The sequence below is a fragment of the Dendrobates tinctorius genome, unplaced genomic scaffold (assembly GCF_039654945.1).
Source record: "Dendrobates tinctorius isolate UK_male_01 unplaced genomic scaffold, ASM3965494v1 ptg000175l, whole genome shotgun sequence".
Classification (NCBI taxonomy): domain Eukaryota; kingdom Metazoa; phylum Chordata; class Amphibia; order Anura; family Dendrobatidae; genus Dendrobates; species Dendrobates tinctorius.
In genome coordinates this window covers 1,635,902-1,653,277 of record NW_027361842.1, presented here as the reverse complement: position 1 = coordinate 1,653,277, position 17,376 = coordinate 1,635,902, and the positions used below count along the sequence as shown (strand labels likewise).

General features: G+C 47.3%; 1 protein-coding gene across 3 annotated transcripts in view; it reads left to right on the top strand.

The window, feature by feature from the left end:
• Positions 1-17,376, top strand: part of GTPBP3 (GTP binding protein 3, mitochondrial) — a 217,860-nt gene that overhangs the window by 149,854 nt on the left and 50,630 nt on the right. For all 3 annotated transcript variants that reach the window (XM_073551331.1, XM_073551332.1, XM_073551330.1), the window contains one exon: positions 4,633-4,776. In XM_073551331.1, the coding sequence (XP_073407432.1) occupies positions 4,633-4,776 (144 nt within the window). The remainder of the gene's footprint in view (positions 1-4,632; positions 4,777-17,376) is intronic.

Here is a 17,376-nt window from a genome sequence, read left to right as displayed (position 1 = left end):
GGCAACAAATTAAGCACAATAGTAGTTACAAAAAATGCAAATAGCTTGGTAAGCCCATAGTTAAACAGTACAGTGACACAATGAATTAGATTTCTATGTGTGAATAATCACACCATTAAAGTTACATAGTGCCTAAATGAATGATGGCTGCAGGATATAGATGATGAAGCACAATGGTGGTTGAATTTTTAAGTGGCACAATACTCATGCTTAACAACAATAAACACACCAGCTGTTTACCCGTGCTCATAATAGACCACAGGAGACCCTTGCCCCATACATATTACCTGTATTAAAGCTGCTATGCCGATACAGTGCCCAGAGGCACGTTGACACTTAAAACCCGACGCGCGTTTCGCTGATGCTTCTTCCAGGGGGCGTGGAATTAATATTTCATACAGCTATTGTAAAACTTGGGCCAGTCTCGTCCAGATATTTGGAAATTGACTGGCTCTGTGTACAGCTCCCTGTACCTGTCCACATAGTGGACGGTGCATAAACTGCTATTTATATGCACTAGTCTGACCTGTAAATTGGACCAGACTACAGCATGCTGCAATATTTTTCGTAGCACATAGGCTCACATCTGGCAGTACAGAGGTAAAAAATAAGTTCATTTGAACATGCTTTAAGATTTAATTGAGAAATCCACATATTACGGTTCTAGCATGGACCATGACTTTTCAGACTGACCGTTGAACTCATGGCCAGAACTCTACAGCCTCAAAAACATATATGTGACTGTTAAGTTGGGGATAGGAGACCCGCAGTCAGTCTTTAAAATACAGATTCAGACCATGATACATGAATGTCTGAATGAAGCCTTAGCCCGAATTCAGCCATAAGTGTTTTACAGTCTGGGCATGGACCGAGATGCACAGAGTAACTGTGGGTCTCCCAAACGTAACAGCCTCATAGGCGTATACATACCTCCCAACTATGAAAGAAAAGAATGAGGGACACTTGCTGTGGCGTGGCAATATTTCTTTAACACGAAGACGGTACCCTAACTTCACGCTCCTCTACGTGCACCCGTACAGAAATATTGCTCCTACTGAAGCAAGTTGGTGTTCCTACACAGTATGGTACCGTTTTCACGGTCTCTACAATGCCTTCACACACAGAATGAGGTCCCCCACAGTGTACACACATCAATACACACACCTTGAATGTGTCCTGCTCCTTGTCTATGCTGACTAGCCATTGGATCTCTACTCCACTGTTAAGACTATGCAGAAACTGAACATCCTGCAAGGACCTTTATGTCATGTGAGAATGGAATCCACTATGAGAAATGCACAGTACAGATGTTTTGTTTTTCCTTGTTGTTGTTATGTGCCAGCTAGGGTTTCCAACTTGACTATTTATTATTTTCTGGCCAGCTTATCAAAAACGTACACACAGACAATATTTTTACGGACACATTGGAAAACCATAATAAATCATCATTATTATCAGTGACACATGTCTACATCCTATAATTCTGATATGATGACATCAGCTGCAGTCACTATAAACTGTAAAATAAAGATACTTATAGTAAAAATTATCTGTATAGGTTTCTTCAGCTATGAAAAATATCACGGACACCTTAAAATATTTTTACAGACAAGTCAAAAAAGTGCATTATTTTTGCGGACTGTCCTGGAATTTCTGGATGGTTGGCAACACTGATTCTGAGCACCAAACGGTCCTGGCAGTCCTACCAGTTTCTGCATAGGCTGAATGGTGGAGGAGGATGTGATGATTCCATGCTTCACCATTCTATTCAGCAGTATCTGTGTCCTGAGAAGACAGACACATTTGAAGTCAAAACAAACCCAGCGAGACAATGGGACAGCTCCCCAAATTCAGGACAGTCTGCTGGATCCGAAACTGTGGCCAATCTGTGCTTAGCAGTTTATGCTTGTACAGTGACACATGGACATCTGAATTCTGCCTCAAGGCTCCTGCACACTATATCAATACACCTCAATATCCGCCACTGCTGCTGTCCTGCTGTTGTGATTAGAGAGGTGATATCACAACAACAGCATCATTTATCACTGTTCTAGTCAGCCAGTAACTGCTGTGTACCATTAACCTCCTACACAAGCACTGAGCTCAGCGATTGGCTGACTAGAGCGGTGATGCATTGACATGACTGATCTAGTCGCAACACCGGTTGGGCAGCAGTGATGGAAAGCTGGTGCTGGACCATGGTGGAGATAGGGGAGAACCTGATGAGTTTATTATATGTATTTTTTACATTTTGGGGACTGCTTTACTGAAGGTGGACATTCCATTTAGTATAATGGGGCTGAGGGCTATTTAGTGGTTACATGTGCTTATCTGAGAGGGAGGGAGCCATAAATCTCTCAGACCTCTGCATTCCCTTACTATGTGTAGTCCAGGGACAGTTTTAGACTAAGTGGGGCCCTGGGAAAAACTTTAAAATGGGGCCCTAAATGCTAACATATTGCACCATCACACAGTTGTATTTACATGAATTGAGTGTAGGTTGTTAAACGGGCGTGATCGACAATAATAAGGTCATTTGACGCTTGTTTCCTCTTTACACCGGGTGAGGAAGAATGATCACTAGTAGATCAATGTGTCCCCATATAGTGTCTTTTATCAGCAGCATATCTGCAGTTTTCGCTCTGCGATGTGCTGCTGAGAACAATGAATAGGCAGCATTTTGCTCGTTTAGTGTAATGCACCCACTGTCCTCCACAAAGTATAATCCATTGCATAGTCCTCCAAATGGTACACTGCACACGCCATAGTCCTCCATATAGTATAATGCACCCCACAGTCCTCCATATAGTATAATACACTCACCATAGTCCTGCATATAGAATAAAATGCTCCTCATATTTCTCCATATAGTATAAAGAACACCCCATAGTCTTTAATAAAGCTCCCATAGCCCTCCATGTAATACAATGCAGTTCTCATAGTATAATGGACCCCATAGTCCTTCATATAGTATAATGCAGTCCCCATAGTTCTCAATACAGTATAATGCACCCCCCATAGTCCTCAATGCAGAATAATGCAACCCCCATATAGTACATACAGTATATTACACAGTCTATAGTACTTTATAGAGTATAATGCAGTCCCTATATAGTAAAATGCACACCCCATAGTCCTCAATAGTGTACGATGCAGCCCCCACAGAGTACGATTCAGCAGCATAGAAAATAATGTAGCCCCATATTAATCCAGTATTATGGCCACCACAATGTAATCCCTGATCAAAAAAAAAATACATACTCGCCTCTCACCATTACCTCGCTGTTCTAATCTCTGCACCATGTCTACTTAGGCCTGGATCACACTTCCGTTTTTTAAAATCTGTCTAAATCTGTCGTTTTCCGTTAAAAAACGGATCCGCCATTTTTTTTGAGGATCCGTTTTTTTGTCCCATAGACTTCCATTAGCGGCTACCGCGGATCCGTCAAAAAAATGGATCCGTTTGCGGCAAAACGGAAACGGATCCGTTTTTTCACACCTTGACGGATGCATGCAGATGCCAAAAAACGGATGAGTGAAACAGGCCTTACCAGCGTGTCACACGAGGAAGTGATGTCATCGTGCCTGCTGCATCTGACGCTCTTTCCTACATCACTGTATTCAACTTTATCGGCATCGTAGATGTTGAATGCGCAATGCGGGGGAGCCGGCACAGGGCCCCCCTGTCTCCATAGTGGCCACTAGCCTCTGGGGGAGTGGGCCGCCTGGTCAAATGCCTAGTTTGCCTGCCTCTAACGCCGGCCCTCGTGCAGACACAGGATGCTTATAAACAATCTCTCAGAAGTGATGGTAGAGTGGGGGATGGGGGCGATCTGTGCTGTGTCCTACTGCATATTCAATAAGTGTTAATAACAGACCTGCACATTAAAAATCTTGTACAGTACCAGCCTACTGCTGCTGACAGTCTCTTTGTCTGGACAGGCTGCTACTAGCACTCACTAGATAAGAAGCCAGACAGTCCATGTTAATGACCTGTGCTCTCCACTCACTGATGTGCTGACAGACAAGAGGCGGAACCAGGCTCATGCTGAGGGGGATGATGTCACCAGCCAGGAGGAGGAGGCAGCCTTAACCTATTATGGCTCCTTCTCCTCCTGCACTTCGTCCTGCTCTTAGCTGTCTGCTTTACACTGCACTAACGTGCCGCGAGCCATATGTGGCTTGCAAGCTACAGGTTGTGAATCCCTGCCTTAGGGCATGAAGCTCTGAGACAGACTAGATGCTAGGCATATGCTGCATTTTAAGGGGAATTCCAAACTTAAAGCGTAACCATTGTTTTAATTTTTAGTTCATAAATCAATACTACATGTGAAAATAAGCAACTTAATATATCCTATCAGAGAAATCTGTCTCTTTCTCTGACAGAATTGATCGGTCTTTATCAAAACTCTCAATTTTGAGGTAAAATCTGTATAGAATGAAGACAGACTTTCCCTTTACTGAGATTGGGTTGAACATAATATTTCACTAGTATGTTTTTTCTTTTTAATTCAATGATAATGGGTTGTGCATAATATTTCATTAGTATGTTTTTGTTTATTAACTAATTTTGTTGAAATAAAAAATCTGTCAAGACATCTACAGTTTTTTCTTATTTTATTAAAATGTCAGTTGATGAAGTGGTTGAAAAGCTACAGAAAGAACTGGAGGAGCATCTTGGTGACAACCGGCGAGGAGAAAGGTTGAGAGATGGAGTCCAAGTTGTCCTCACTGGAGCTACCAATGCAGGAAAAAGCAGCCTACTTAATGAGATTAGTAAGTACTGATTAGTTGGAAAATACATTTTTAAAGGAGAAATCCATGGCAATCATGTATTCATCATTAAGCATAGTCTGAAACTTTTCATTTTTACGATTCTTTGTTATGTAGTATGACATTTTTCCTTTGCCCTTCAATTTAGACTTCACGTTTGGGCATTAGTGGGTGCAGCAGAAGTTTAGCTGCATTACAGAGATCTTGTTAGCTTTTTCACTTATCTAATATGAACTAATATACACTGCTCAAAAAAATAAAAGGGAACACTAAAATACCACATCCTAGATATCTCTGAATGAAATATTCCAGTTGCAAATTTTTATTCATTGCATAGTGGAATGTGTTCAGAACAATAAAACATAACAATTATCAATGTAAATCAAAATGAATATCCCATGGAGGTCTGGATTTGGATTTGGAATGATACTCAAAATCAAAGAGGAAAATCAAATTACAGGCTGATCCAACTTCAATGGAAATGCCTCATGACAAGGAAAATATGCTTAGTATTGTGTGTGGCCTCCATGTGCCTGCATGACCTCCCTACTGTACAACGCCTGGGCATGCTCCTGGTGAGGCGGCGGTTGGTCTCCTGAGGGATCTCCTCCCAGATCTGGACTAAAGCATCCACAAACTCCTGGACAGTCTGTGGTGCAACATGACGTTGGTGGATGGAGCGAGACATGATGTCCCAGATGTGCTCAATTGGATTCAGGTCTGGGGAACGGGCGGGCCAGTCCATAGCCTCAATGCCTTCATCTTGCAGGAACTGCTGACACACTCCAGCCACATGAGGTCTGGCATTGTCCTGCATTAGGAGGAACCCAGGGCCAACCACACAGCATATGGTCTCATGGTCTCACAAGGGGTCTGAGGATCTCATCTCGGTACCTATTGGCAGTCAGGCTATCTCGGGTGAGCACATGGAGGGCTGTGCGGCCCTCCAAAGAAATGCCACCCCACACCATTACTGACCCACTATCAAACTGGTCATGCTGAAGGATGTTGCAGGCAGCAGATTGCCCTTCACCGCGTCTCCAGATTTTGCCACGTCTGTCACGTGCTCAGTGTGAACCTGCTTTCATCTGTGAAGAGCACAGGGCGCCAGTGGCAAATTTGCCAATCCTGGTGTTCTGTGGCAAATGCCAAGCGTCCTGCACGGTGTTAGGCTGTGAGCACAACCCCCATCTGTGGACGTCGGGCCCTCAGACCATCCTCATGGAGTCGGTATCTATCTGTGCAGACACATGTACATTTGTGGCCTGCTGGAGGTCATTTTGCAGGGCTCTGGCAGTGCTCCTCATGTTCCTCCTTGCACAAAGGCAGAGGTAGCGGTCCTGCTGCTGGTTTGTTACCCTCCTACAGCCCCCTCCATGTCTCCTGGTGTACTGGCCTGTCTCCTGGTAGCGCCTCCAGCCTCTGGACACTACGCTGACAGTCATAGCTAACCTTGCCACAGCTCACACTGATGTGCCATCCTGGATGAGCTGCACTACCTGAGCCACTTGTGTGGGTTGTAGACTCCGTCTCATGCTACCACAAGTGTGAAAGCACAACCTACCTTCAAAAGTGACCAAAACATCAGCCAGAAAGCATTGGTACTGAGATGTGGTCTGTGGTCCCCACTTGCAGAACCACTCCTTTATTGAGGGTGTCTTGATAATTGCCAATAATTTCCATCTGTTGTCTAATCCATTTGCACAACAGCATGTGAAATTGATTGTCAATCAGTGTTGCTTCCTAAGTGGACAGTTTCATTTCACAGAAGTTAGATTTACTTGGAGTTATATTCTGTTGTTTAAGTGTTCCCTTTTTTTTATGATCAGCGTAGTTCATATTTGTATTCCCCATGACCTAACCATGATGGAACATTTTACTTAGAACTAAGACTTGTTGTCTTAGTATTGGGTGGATTTTTTTGATTTTTGACATATGGCCATTCATAAATCTGGCGTATTTTTACATTGTCTTGTCTAAATGTACACCACTTTTTAGTTTGTTTTTTTTTGTGCCACAAATGTGTTACAAAATTTTGGTTAATTTTTGGTTCACAGTTTTGCACAATAGAATACACTCCTTCTCTGTGAGGCCTTCCCTGACAAGACGCATACATTATATAAAATAAATTTAGTGAAGACATTGATATGCTTTTTTTTTTGGCACAAGGTATGCCAAAATTGTGGCAGCATTCCTCCTCAAGTGGCATATATAAGTTGACAATTGGATATGTTCTTTCCTTTTCCGAAAACATTGGTATTAGCAACTCTACCACTGTCCAGATGTTACAGGACGTTTACCGAGCTTTAAAACCAGATGATGCCATTAGAGAGGAGAAGCATTTACTTTATTTTTCATTTTCCCAGTTGTGCGCTTTACCTTTTGATTTGATGCTGACAGGACTTACATACACAGGAATCTTGGCTTCAAATGGTGCATCAGTAATTGAAACATTGTAATTGTGCGTATTTGATGGGTTTTTGTGGTTTTTTTTCCACATCAATTGGCCCCAAAACGCTAGGGAATCCTTATGCCAGCAAAGTCAATGAAAATCCTGAAGTGCTGTGCACATGATCAGTCATTTTCCTTTCCGGATTTGTGCTGCTTTTAACCCCTTAGTGACTGGGTCAAATTTCGCCAATAACGCTAAAATGCTTGCTTCAATAGATCTAATTGATTTTCAGGTTGTTTTTCGTGACACATTGTACTTTATGTTAATGGTAAATTTATGTCGATATTTTCTGCATTTATTTCTAAAAATATCAGAAATTTGTCAAAAATTTCTAAAAATTAGCATTTTTAAAATTTTGAATGAATATCCCTTTAACCACTTTCTGACATCAGACGTACTATTCCGTTCATGTGACCTGGCACAATTTGAATAGTACATCTAAGCGATCGGCCGCGCTCATGGATTCTGACAGCTGGCACCCGGCATTAGGTGCCAGAAGCGGTCACAGACCACTCCTGGCCCATTAAGCCCCAAAATGCTGCGATCTAACAAGATCGCAGCATCCAGGAGCCGGCACAGGTGCTGACAGCCCCTCTGCCTTTGGAGCGGAGACCCCGCGGCGTGACGCGGGGTCCCGATCAGGGCCGAACTGGGACTAAAATTCAGCCCTGGCATTTAAAGTTACACAGGCCCACTAGTCACATGGTGACTATATAATATCTTTGTGCACTTGTAGGTTACAAGAAGTGAGAGGAGATTAACATGACTATATAACTTGTAGTCAGAGCTGTGCCCAGTATTTCAGCTCAGTCCTATTTATTGCTTTTAGGTACAGTACTCCTCCCAAAGCTCTGTCCCCTTTTGTATGTACGGTGACAGAATTCCTAGCAGAACTGCTATCCATTTTGCAACCAGACCCCCTGGTCATAGCTGCCCCTATCATACCTCCCAACTTTTAAAGAAGGGAAAGAGGGATAAAGACTGTGGCGCGTGCCACACCCATTTTGCAACTAGTCACACCCATGTCCACGCCAAATCGCACCCATTTAGCACTGCTGATCACACTGACTGGTACTGAGGGCACAGTGGCTGGCATTGTGGGCACACTGACTGGCACTAAGGAAGAGAGAAAACAGAGAGAAAGAAAAAAGAGAGAGGAAGAAAGGAGAGCGAGAGAAAGAAAGAACAGAGAGAGAAAGAAAGAAGGAAAGAAAGAACAGAGAGAAAGACAGAGAGGAAAGAAAAAGAAAGAGAGGGGAAAGAAAGAACAGAGAGAGAGAGAAAAAAGAAAGATTAGAGAGAGAAAGAACAGAGAGAGAGAAAGAAAATGAGGAAAAAGACAGAACAGAGAATGAGAAAGAAAGAACACAGAAAGAAAGAAAGAAAAAGAGAGCAAGAAATAAAGAAAGATTCTATAAAGATACTATAGCAGCCCGGCTCCCATTGTAGTGCCCACCTGAGCCTCCCGATGAAGGACATATCATGATCCACTCACATGTCCGGCATCCCCAATTCCAAGGCGATCCTGCTGTCTGCGCTGTCGGAGGAGGATACGGTGATGGATCTGAAGCATTCCTGGTTCCGTCACAATCAAGAAATTATCTCATTTCTGGTTAGCTTCCAGCACATCACTTCAGGTGGAACGTCATGTGTGAGTTTTAAAATGCTCCTCGGGGCTCCGCCATGTACTCCTGTGTCCGTGGGAAAAACCCATTTTGTATGCTTCGTACAAACTTGGCTCCGCTCCTTACATCCCGTACACATATGGCTCCACTCCGTACACACACGGCTCCGCTCCGTATACCCCAAACACACGCGGCTCCGCTCCGTACACCAAGTACCCACACGGCTCCGCTCCGTATACCCCATACACATGCGGTTCCGCTCCGTACACCAAGTACGCACACGGCTCTGCTCCATACACCTCGTACACGGGCGGCTCCGCTCCGTACACATCGTACACGTGGCTTCCCTCCGTACACCTCGTACACACACGGCTCCACTCCGTACACCACGTACTCGCGCGGCTCCGCTCCATACACCTCATACACGTGCGGCTCCGCTCCGTACAACTCGTACACGTGGCTCTGCTCTGTACACCTCATACACACACGGCTCCTCTCCATACACTTCGTACACACACGACTCCACTCCGTACACACACGGCTCCGTACACCTCGTACACACATGACTCTGCTCTGTACACCTCGTACACACATGGCTCCACTCCGTGCACCTCATACACACACAGCTCTGCTACATCTACCCTGTAAACCCCTCCTGACCCCACACATACTTACCTCATCCAGCACCATGACAACAGCACAGCAGAGTCTTGCAGACACCAAGAGGCAAGGCTGAGCGCACAGGACCTGTGATGAGGTCACTGGAGGGGCAGAGTCAGGGGTCACATGATCAGGGGTCTGGACAAAGGCTCCTGATCATGTGACCCCTGACTCCTCCTCTCCTGTGACCTCATCACAGGTCCTGTGAATAGAGAAGAGAGCAGGCAAGCAACGCTGTGAGTGGCTGCGGGGGGAGGTCTCATGCTACGGCGAGGATGGGGTGCGTCGGGGGGGCGACGGGGCGATGGGGGCAGCTTATCTCCCTGCAGTGCGGGAGTGTTGGAAACTATAACCGCCGTGCCCGCAGAGGGCCGGCGGCAGGAGCAACAGCCAGGCCAGTCGTTGCATCAGCTGGCAAGCAGCCAGATGATCGGGCGCTGCCGCCCGCGGCCCACATGACAGAGGCCCAGCGGGAAAATGCCCAAGTGGTTATATTACCAATCCGGGCCTGGTCCCGATCATTGTCATAGTGAGCCAGATGTCATCATGACGACATCCGGGTCACCAGAGCTAAGTAAACTTGCTGATCATGCGCAGTGCATGATCATCAAGTCTCTCTCTCTGACAGTGCAGTGCTGTCAGCTTATATGGCGTGCAGATGCTGCTTCATCTGCATAGCATAGAAGTGATCAGCCTGCAAAAAATGATTGTCCCATAGTGGGACTAAGTAAAAAAAAGTTAGGAAAAAGTGAAAAATTTTTTTTTTTCAATAATTGTAAAAATATAAAAAAATAATAATAAAAAAATCAATATGTATTCTATTTCTAAATAAATATTTGATTGAAAAAAAACAATAAAAGTACACATATTTGGTATTGCAGCGTCCGTAACGATCCGACCTATTAAACTGTCCCTTTAGTTAACTCCTTTAGTGAACACCATAAAAAAAGGCAAAAAACAATGCTTTACCATCATACCGCAAAGCAAAAAGTGGAATAATGCGCGATCAAAAAGATGGATATAAATAAACCTGGTACTGTTGAAAATGTCATCTTGTCCCGCAAAAAAAAGCCACCAAACAGCTCCATCAGCGGAAAAAGAAAAAAGTTATAGCTCTCAGAATAAAGTGGTGCAAAAACAATATTTTTTTTGTATAAAACAGTTTTACTGTATAAAAGTGCCAAAACATAAAAAAATTACGGTATATAAATGAGGTATCACTGTAATCGTACTATCAATTTTACCACACACAGAAAGGTATTAAACCCCCAAAAAGAACTTCATGAATTGCAGGTCTTTGCTCATTCTGTCTCCGAAAAATTGGAACAGAAAGCGATCAAAAAATGTCATGTGCCTGAAAATGGTACCAATAAAAATGTCAGCTCGTCCCGCAAAATACAAGATCTCACATGACTCTGTGGGCCAAAATATGGAAAAATTATAGCTCTCAAAATGTGGTGATGCAAAAACTATCTTTTGCAATAAAAAGCGTCTTTTAGCGTTTGACAGCAGCCAAACATAAAAACATTAGTTTTCAACTTGCACGGTACCAAGATGCGACCGTCTATGCTGAGAACCACTGGTGAATGAGCTGCTGGGAATGCAGTGTCAGTAACCGGGGGTGACGTCATAGAGGTTACCTCTGGGCACTGGGCTCCCTTCCCAGCCTGGCTGAGCTGTGGTGAAATCCGGTGAGATCCCGGATCTCACTGAAGTCACCGCAGTTACATCCGGTCACAGGGTTCTGTTCCCAGATGGGCTGAGCTGCGGTGAGATCCGGGGTCACTTATAAAATTCACATACCAGGAAACAGTAGATTAGTTCCAAAAAGGGGGCACTTGTTGGGCATTGCCACTGTTAAGGCACATCTAGATAAGTATCTTGGGGGGTCTAGTTTCCAAAATGGGGTCACTTGTGGGGGATTTCCACTGTTTACGCACATCAGGGGCTCTCCAAACGCGACATGACGCCCGCAGACTATTCCATCAAAGTCTGCATTCCAAAACGTCACTACTTCCCTTCCGAGCCCCGACGTGTGCCAAAAGTAGTAGTAGTTTTCTCCCACATATGGGGTATCAGAGTACTCAGGACAAATTGGACAACAACTTTTGGGGTCCAATTTCTCCTGTTACCCTTGAGAAAATAAAAAAAAATTGGATCTGAAGTAATTTTTTTGTGAAAAAAGTTAAACGTTCATTTTTTTTAAACATTCCAAAAATTCCTGTGAAGCACCAGAATGGTTAATAAACTTCTTGAATGTGGTTTTAAGCACCTTGATGGGTGCAGTTTTTAGAATGGTGTTACTTTTGGGTATTCTCTATTATATAGACCCCTCAAAGTCACTTCAAATGTGATGTGGTCCCTAAAGAAAAAATGGTCTTGTAAAAATGAGAAATCCCTGTTTAAATTTTAACCCTTATAACTTCCTAGCAAAATAAAATTTTGGTTCAAAAATTGTGCCGATGTAAAGTAGACATGTGGGAAATGTTACTTATTAAGTATTTTGTGTGAAATATGTGTGTGGTTTAAGGGCATGAAAATTCAAAGTTGGAAAATTGCGAAATTTTGAAAATTTTTGCCAAATTTCCATTTTTTTCACAAGTAAACGCAAGTCATATCAAAGAAACTGTACTGCTATCATGAAGTACAATGTTAGCGTGGGTGGTCAGGAGCGGGAGCTCCGAGAGTGGACCCTCTGGACCGTGGCACCGAGGGACCCCGGGCGAGCTGCCAGGTGGAACCGACCCCTATACAGGGACCGTTAGGAGCAGGCCCAGGGGTTCGAGTACCATGGTAGCCGGTACCGAGAGGGGCGGCTCAGGATGGACCAGAGTAAGACTGAGACTGGAGTAGGACGGCAGGAGCACTGAAGACAGGACTGGAGTAGGACGGCAGGAACACTGAAGGCGGGACTGGAGTAGGACGGCAGGAACACTGAAGGCGGGACTGGAGTAGGACGGCAGGAACACAAGGCAGGACTGGAGTAGGACGGCAGGAACAGTGAAGGCAGGACTGGAGTGGGACGGCAGGAACACAAGGCAGGACTGGAGTAGGACGGCAGGAACAGTGAAGGCAGGACTGGAGTAGGACGACAGGAACACGGGTAGCAGGACTGAGAAGCTGCTGTGAGGAGCAGCCGAGGCAGGAACTGCAGGAGCAGAGTGTGCACGATGGAGCGAGGCCAGAGTGTCAGGAAACACAACGATCAGGCGCCTCCCTCAGGGGGAAGCGGCCTGATATGGCCCCGTCTGGTCAGCCATTGGTCCAAATGTGCTTCCGGGTCAGGGCACAGCCGGAGCATAAGAAGCAGGAAGGAGGCGCGGCCGCGGCCTATGGCGCATGCGCATAGCATGCAGGGAAGGCATCGGTCGCGGGTCTGTCTCAGGTGACCGCCGCGGCCGTCGGGTGGAGAGAGGCTGCGGCGTGGGAGCGGAGGCCGGGTGAGTATGGCGGAGCGGTGTAACAGTACCCCCTCCCCTAAGCCGCCCCCCCCGGAGATTAACAAGAAACCTCTTGAGGATACGGGGAGCATTAATATTCTCCTGAGGCTCCCAGGATCTTTCCTCAGGACCAAAGCCCTTCCAATCAACGAGAAAGAAAGTCCTACCTCTAACCCTTTTCACAGCGAGGATGTCCTGCACTTCAAAAACGTTGTCGGCACCCACCGGCTGAGGACCAAGATCAAGCGAGGAATGGAAACGATTCAGCACCACAGGCTTCAGGAGAGAGACGTGAAAGGTGTTCGGGATCCGGAGCGAAGCAGGCAACCTCAATTTGTAGGCAACTTCGTTAATACGTCCCAGAATTTCAAACGGACCGATGTAGCGTGGACCCAACTTGTAGGAGGGCAGTTTTAGTCGGACGAATTTGGAGGAGAGCCAGACCTTGTCGCCAACACGATACGGAGGAGAATCCAACCTCTTTTTGTCTGCATAGTTCTTCATCTGATCAGCGGATCTCTTGAGTGATGTGTTGGTCTCAGCCCAAATCTTAGAAAATTCCGAGGACAAGGCATTGGCCGCGGGTACCTCAGAGGCAGGGGTTATCGGAAGAGGAACACCAGGATGTCTGCCAAAAACAATGAAAAACGGAGACTTGGCCGAAGACTCACCAGCATGGTTGTTATAAGCGAACTCTGCCCAGGGGAGTAAGCTGACCCAATCGTTCTGGTGGGCGTTAGAGAAGTGGCGTAAGTATCCCGTAAGCGTCTGGTTGGTACGCTCTACTTGTCCGTTGGACTGTGGATGGTAGGCCGAGGAGAAGTCGAGAGAAACGTTCATAAGCTTACAAAGCGAACGCCAGAACTTGGAGGTAAACTGAACCCCTCGGTCAGACACAATGCGTCGAGGTAGTCCATGAAGCCTGAAGACTTGATGAATGAAGATCTCGGCCAGCTCCGGCGCTGAGGGAAGACCGGGCAGAGGGATGAAGTGAGCCATCTTGGAAAAACGATCCACCACCACCAGAATGACTGAGCAGCCCGCAGAGCAGGGTAGGTCGGTGATGAAATCCATGGCGATGTTCTCCCAAGGAACCGTAGGGACAGGCAACGGAAGCAACAAGCCAGACGGAGATCTCCGTGGTACCTTGTTCTTTGCACAGGATGGACAAGAAGCCACAAAATCGAGTACATCTTGGCGAAGTGAGGGCCACCAGTAGTGACGTTTGATAAGATCAAGGGTCTTCTTAGTTCCGGCATGGCCGGCCAGTTTGGAGGAGTGCCCCCATAGAAGAACCTTTTGCTTGAGATTCTCTGGCACAAGCGTCTTGCCAGGCGGAGGAGTAAGCCAGTTCACTGGAGCCACGGTGATGATCCTAGTGGGATCAATGATATGTGACGGTTCCTCCGTGGATTCGTGTGGTTGGAAGACCCTGGACAGGGCGTCGGCTTTGGAATTCTTGTTGCCGGGACGGAATCGGAGCTCGAAATCAAATCGGGCAAAAAATAAAGACCATCTGGCCTGGCGAGGGTTTAGTCTCTGGGCAGACTGGAGATAGGCCAGATTCTTGTGGTCCGAGAAGATGACAAAAGGATGGACAGCTCCTTCCAGGAGGTGGCGCCATTCCTCCAAGGCCAACTTGATGGCCAAAAGTTCCCGGTCACCGATCGAGTAGTTACACTCGGATGGAGAAAAGGCCTTCGAGAAGAAGCCACAAGGGTGCAGGCGACCGGAGGCGGTTCTCTGGGACAGCACCGCCCCGGCACCAGTCGAGGAAGCGTCCACCTCGAGTACAAAAGGTCGATCGCTCTCAGGGCGATGCAGGACCGGAGCCGTGGAGAAAGCCCGTTTTAGGGACAGAAAGGCCTCCTCTGCCTCAGGAGACCAATCCTTGGAAGTAGGCCCTTTACGGGTGAGCACAGAAATGGGTCTTGTGATCGCGGAGAAGTGGGAGACAAATTGCCGGTAATAGTTGGCGAACCCGAGGAATCGTTGTATCGCCTTTAATCCGACGGGGCGAGGCCATTTGAGGATGGCAGACAACTTCTCGGGATCCATCCTTAGACCAGCGTCGGAGATAATGTATCCCAGAAATGGCAGAGAGGTCTGTTCGAAGAGACATTTCTCGATCTTTGCATACAGACAGTTCTCCCGAAGACGCTGAAGCACCAGGCGGACACTCTTTCTGTGGGACGAGAGGTCCGGCGAGAAGACGAGGATGTCGTCTAAGTACACGACCACACAGGAGTACAAGAGATCCCGGAAGATCTCGTTGACGAACTCTTGAAAGACTGCAGGAGCATTGCAAAGACCGAAGGGCATGACCAGGTACTCGTAATGGCCATCTCGAGTGTTGAAAGCGGTCTTCCACTCGTCACCTGCACGGATACGGACCAGATTGTAGGCTCCTCTGAGGTCCAGCTTGGTAAAGACCCGAGCCCCTCTGAGACGGTCAAACAGTTCCGGAATGAGTGGAAGAGGGTACCTGTTCTTGATGGTAATCTCATTCAAGCCCCTATAGTCAATGCATGGCCGTAGAGTCCCGTCCTTCTTTTTGACGAAGAAGAACCCGGCTCCCGCGGGCGAAGAGGATTTCCGTATAAAGCCTTTGGCGAGGTTCTCTCGGACGTACTCGGACATGGCGGTGGTCTCCACGGGAGACAGAGGGTAGATTCTGCCCCTTGGGGGGGTTGAACCAGAAACAAGTTCAATTGGGCAGTCAAACGGCCGGTGTGGAGGGAGGACCTCTGCTTCCTTCTTATCAAAAACATCGGCGTAGGAGCTGTAAGCTGGAGGAAGACCCGGGAGGTCTGGAGGTAACCGTGGAGCGGCCGCCAGGCGGACAGGAGTCAGACAGCGAGCTTGGCACGGGTGTCCCCAGCGGAGTATCTCCCCAGAAGACCAGTCGAGAACAGGCTGATGAGTCCTTAACCATGGAAGACCGAGTAGAATGGCGTGAGAGAGCTTAGGTAAAACGTAAAAGGCTATCTTCTCTCGATGTAAGGCTCCGATTTGCAATTCCACCTCTTCAGTGACCAAGGTGACGGTCACCTGTAGCGGTTTGCCATCCACGGTGGCAATCTGAATTGGGTTAGATAGAGTGACTACAGGAATTTGGTATTTGTCTACCTCTTCCGGCCGAATGAAGTTACCCGCTGAGCCCGAATCCACGTAGGCCACCTCGGAACCACGCCTCCCTCCTGAAACCAAAAGCACAGAAATCGTAAGGGGTTGAGAGGAATCATCATCATCACCTAGGAAGGCCTCTCTTACCTGACCTAGGTGGAGTCGTTTCCCTGTCTCTTAGGACAGGTGCGGATATAGTGTGACGAATGACCGCAATAGAGGCACAGACCTTGTGCCCGTCTCTCTCTCTGACGTAACTCGGCCAACCTGAGATGATCTATCTGCATGGGCTCACCCGAAGAGAGGGAAGAAGATCCGACTGAACGTGAGCTGGCCGACTGAGTGAAAGGAGGAACTGACCTGGAGGAGCGCCTGTCTCTCACTGACTCCCGAGCGCGCTCCAGGAAGCGCAGGTCAATGCGGGTAGCCAGCGAGATAAGGTCCTCTAAGGTGGACGGGGTATCTCGACCAGCGAGCTCATCCTTTATTTTACTAGAAAGACCGCGCCAGAATGCCCCCACCAAAGCTGCGTTATTCCAGCAGAGCTCAGAGGAAATAGTGCAAAAGCGAATAGCGTACTGTCCGACCGTGAGAGAGCCCTGGTGTAAGTTAAAGAGTGACTCAGTGAGAGAGGCTAACCGGCCCGGCTCATCGAAAACCTTACGAAACGTATCCAGGAAAACCGGGAGACTCGAAACGACCGGGTCGTCACGTTCCCAGAGCGGGTTTACCCAAGAAAGGGCCTCTCCCTCCAGATGGGACATGATGAAGGCCACTTTGGCCCGGTCCGAGGGATATTGCTGCGGCAGCCATTCAAAGTGGAGACTACACTGATTTAAGAACCCCCTACAGAGCTTGGGATCCCCGGTGAAACGAGGCGGCTTGGCGAGGCGGGGCGTCGGATGAGCAGCAGACGCAGGGGGAGGAGTCGGCACTGCAGCGGCAGCCTGGAGGGCCGACAAGCGACTATCAAAGGAGGCCATGTAGGACAAAATGTGGGTTTGAGTATCTTGCTGCTGACCCAGCTCCTGTTGGAGACTGGCCAGCTGAGTGGCATTTCCAGGATCGGCCACCTGTAAGGCCGACAAACGGGTGTCCATCGACTTCATGATTGACATAATGCGCCCCTGATTCTCCCGTAGGAATAGCAACTCTTTCTGGGTAGCAGCCGTAGTACCGGCGGAGTCCATGGCCTGATCGTACTGTTAGCGTGGGTGGTCAGGAGCGGGAGCTCCGAGAGTGGACCCTCTGGACCGTGGCACCGAGGGACCCCGGGCGAGCTGCCAGGTGGAACCGACCC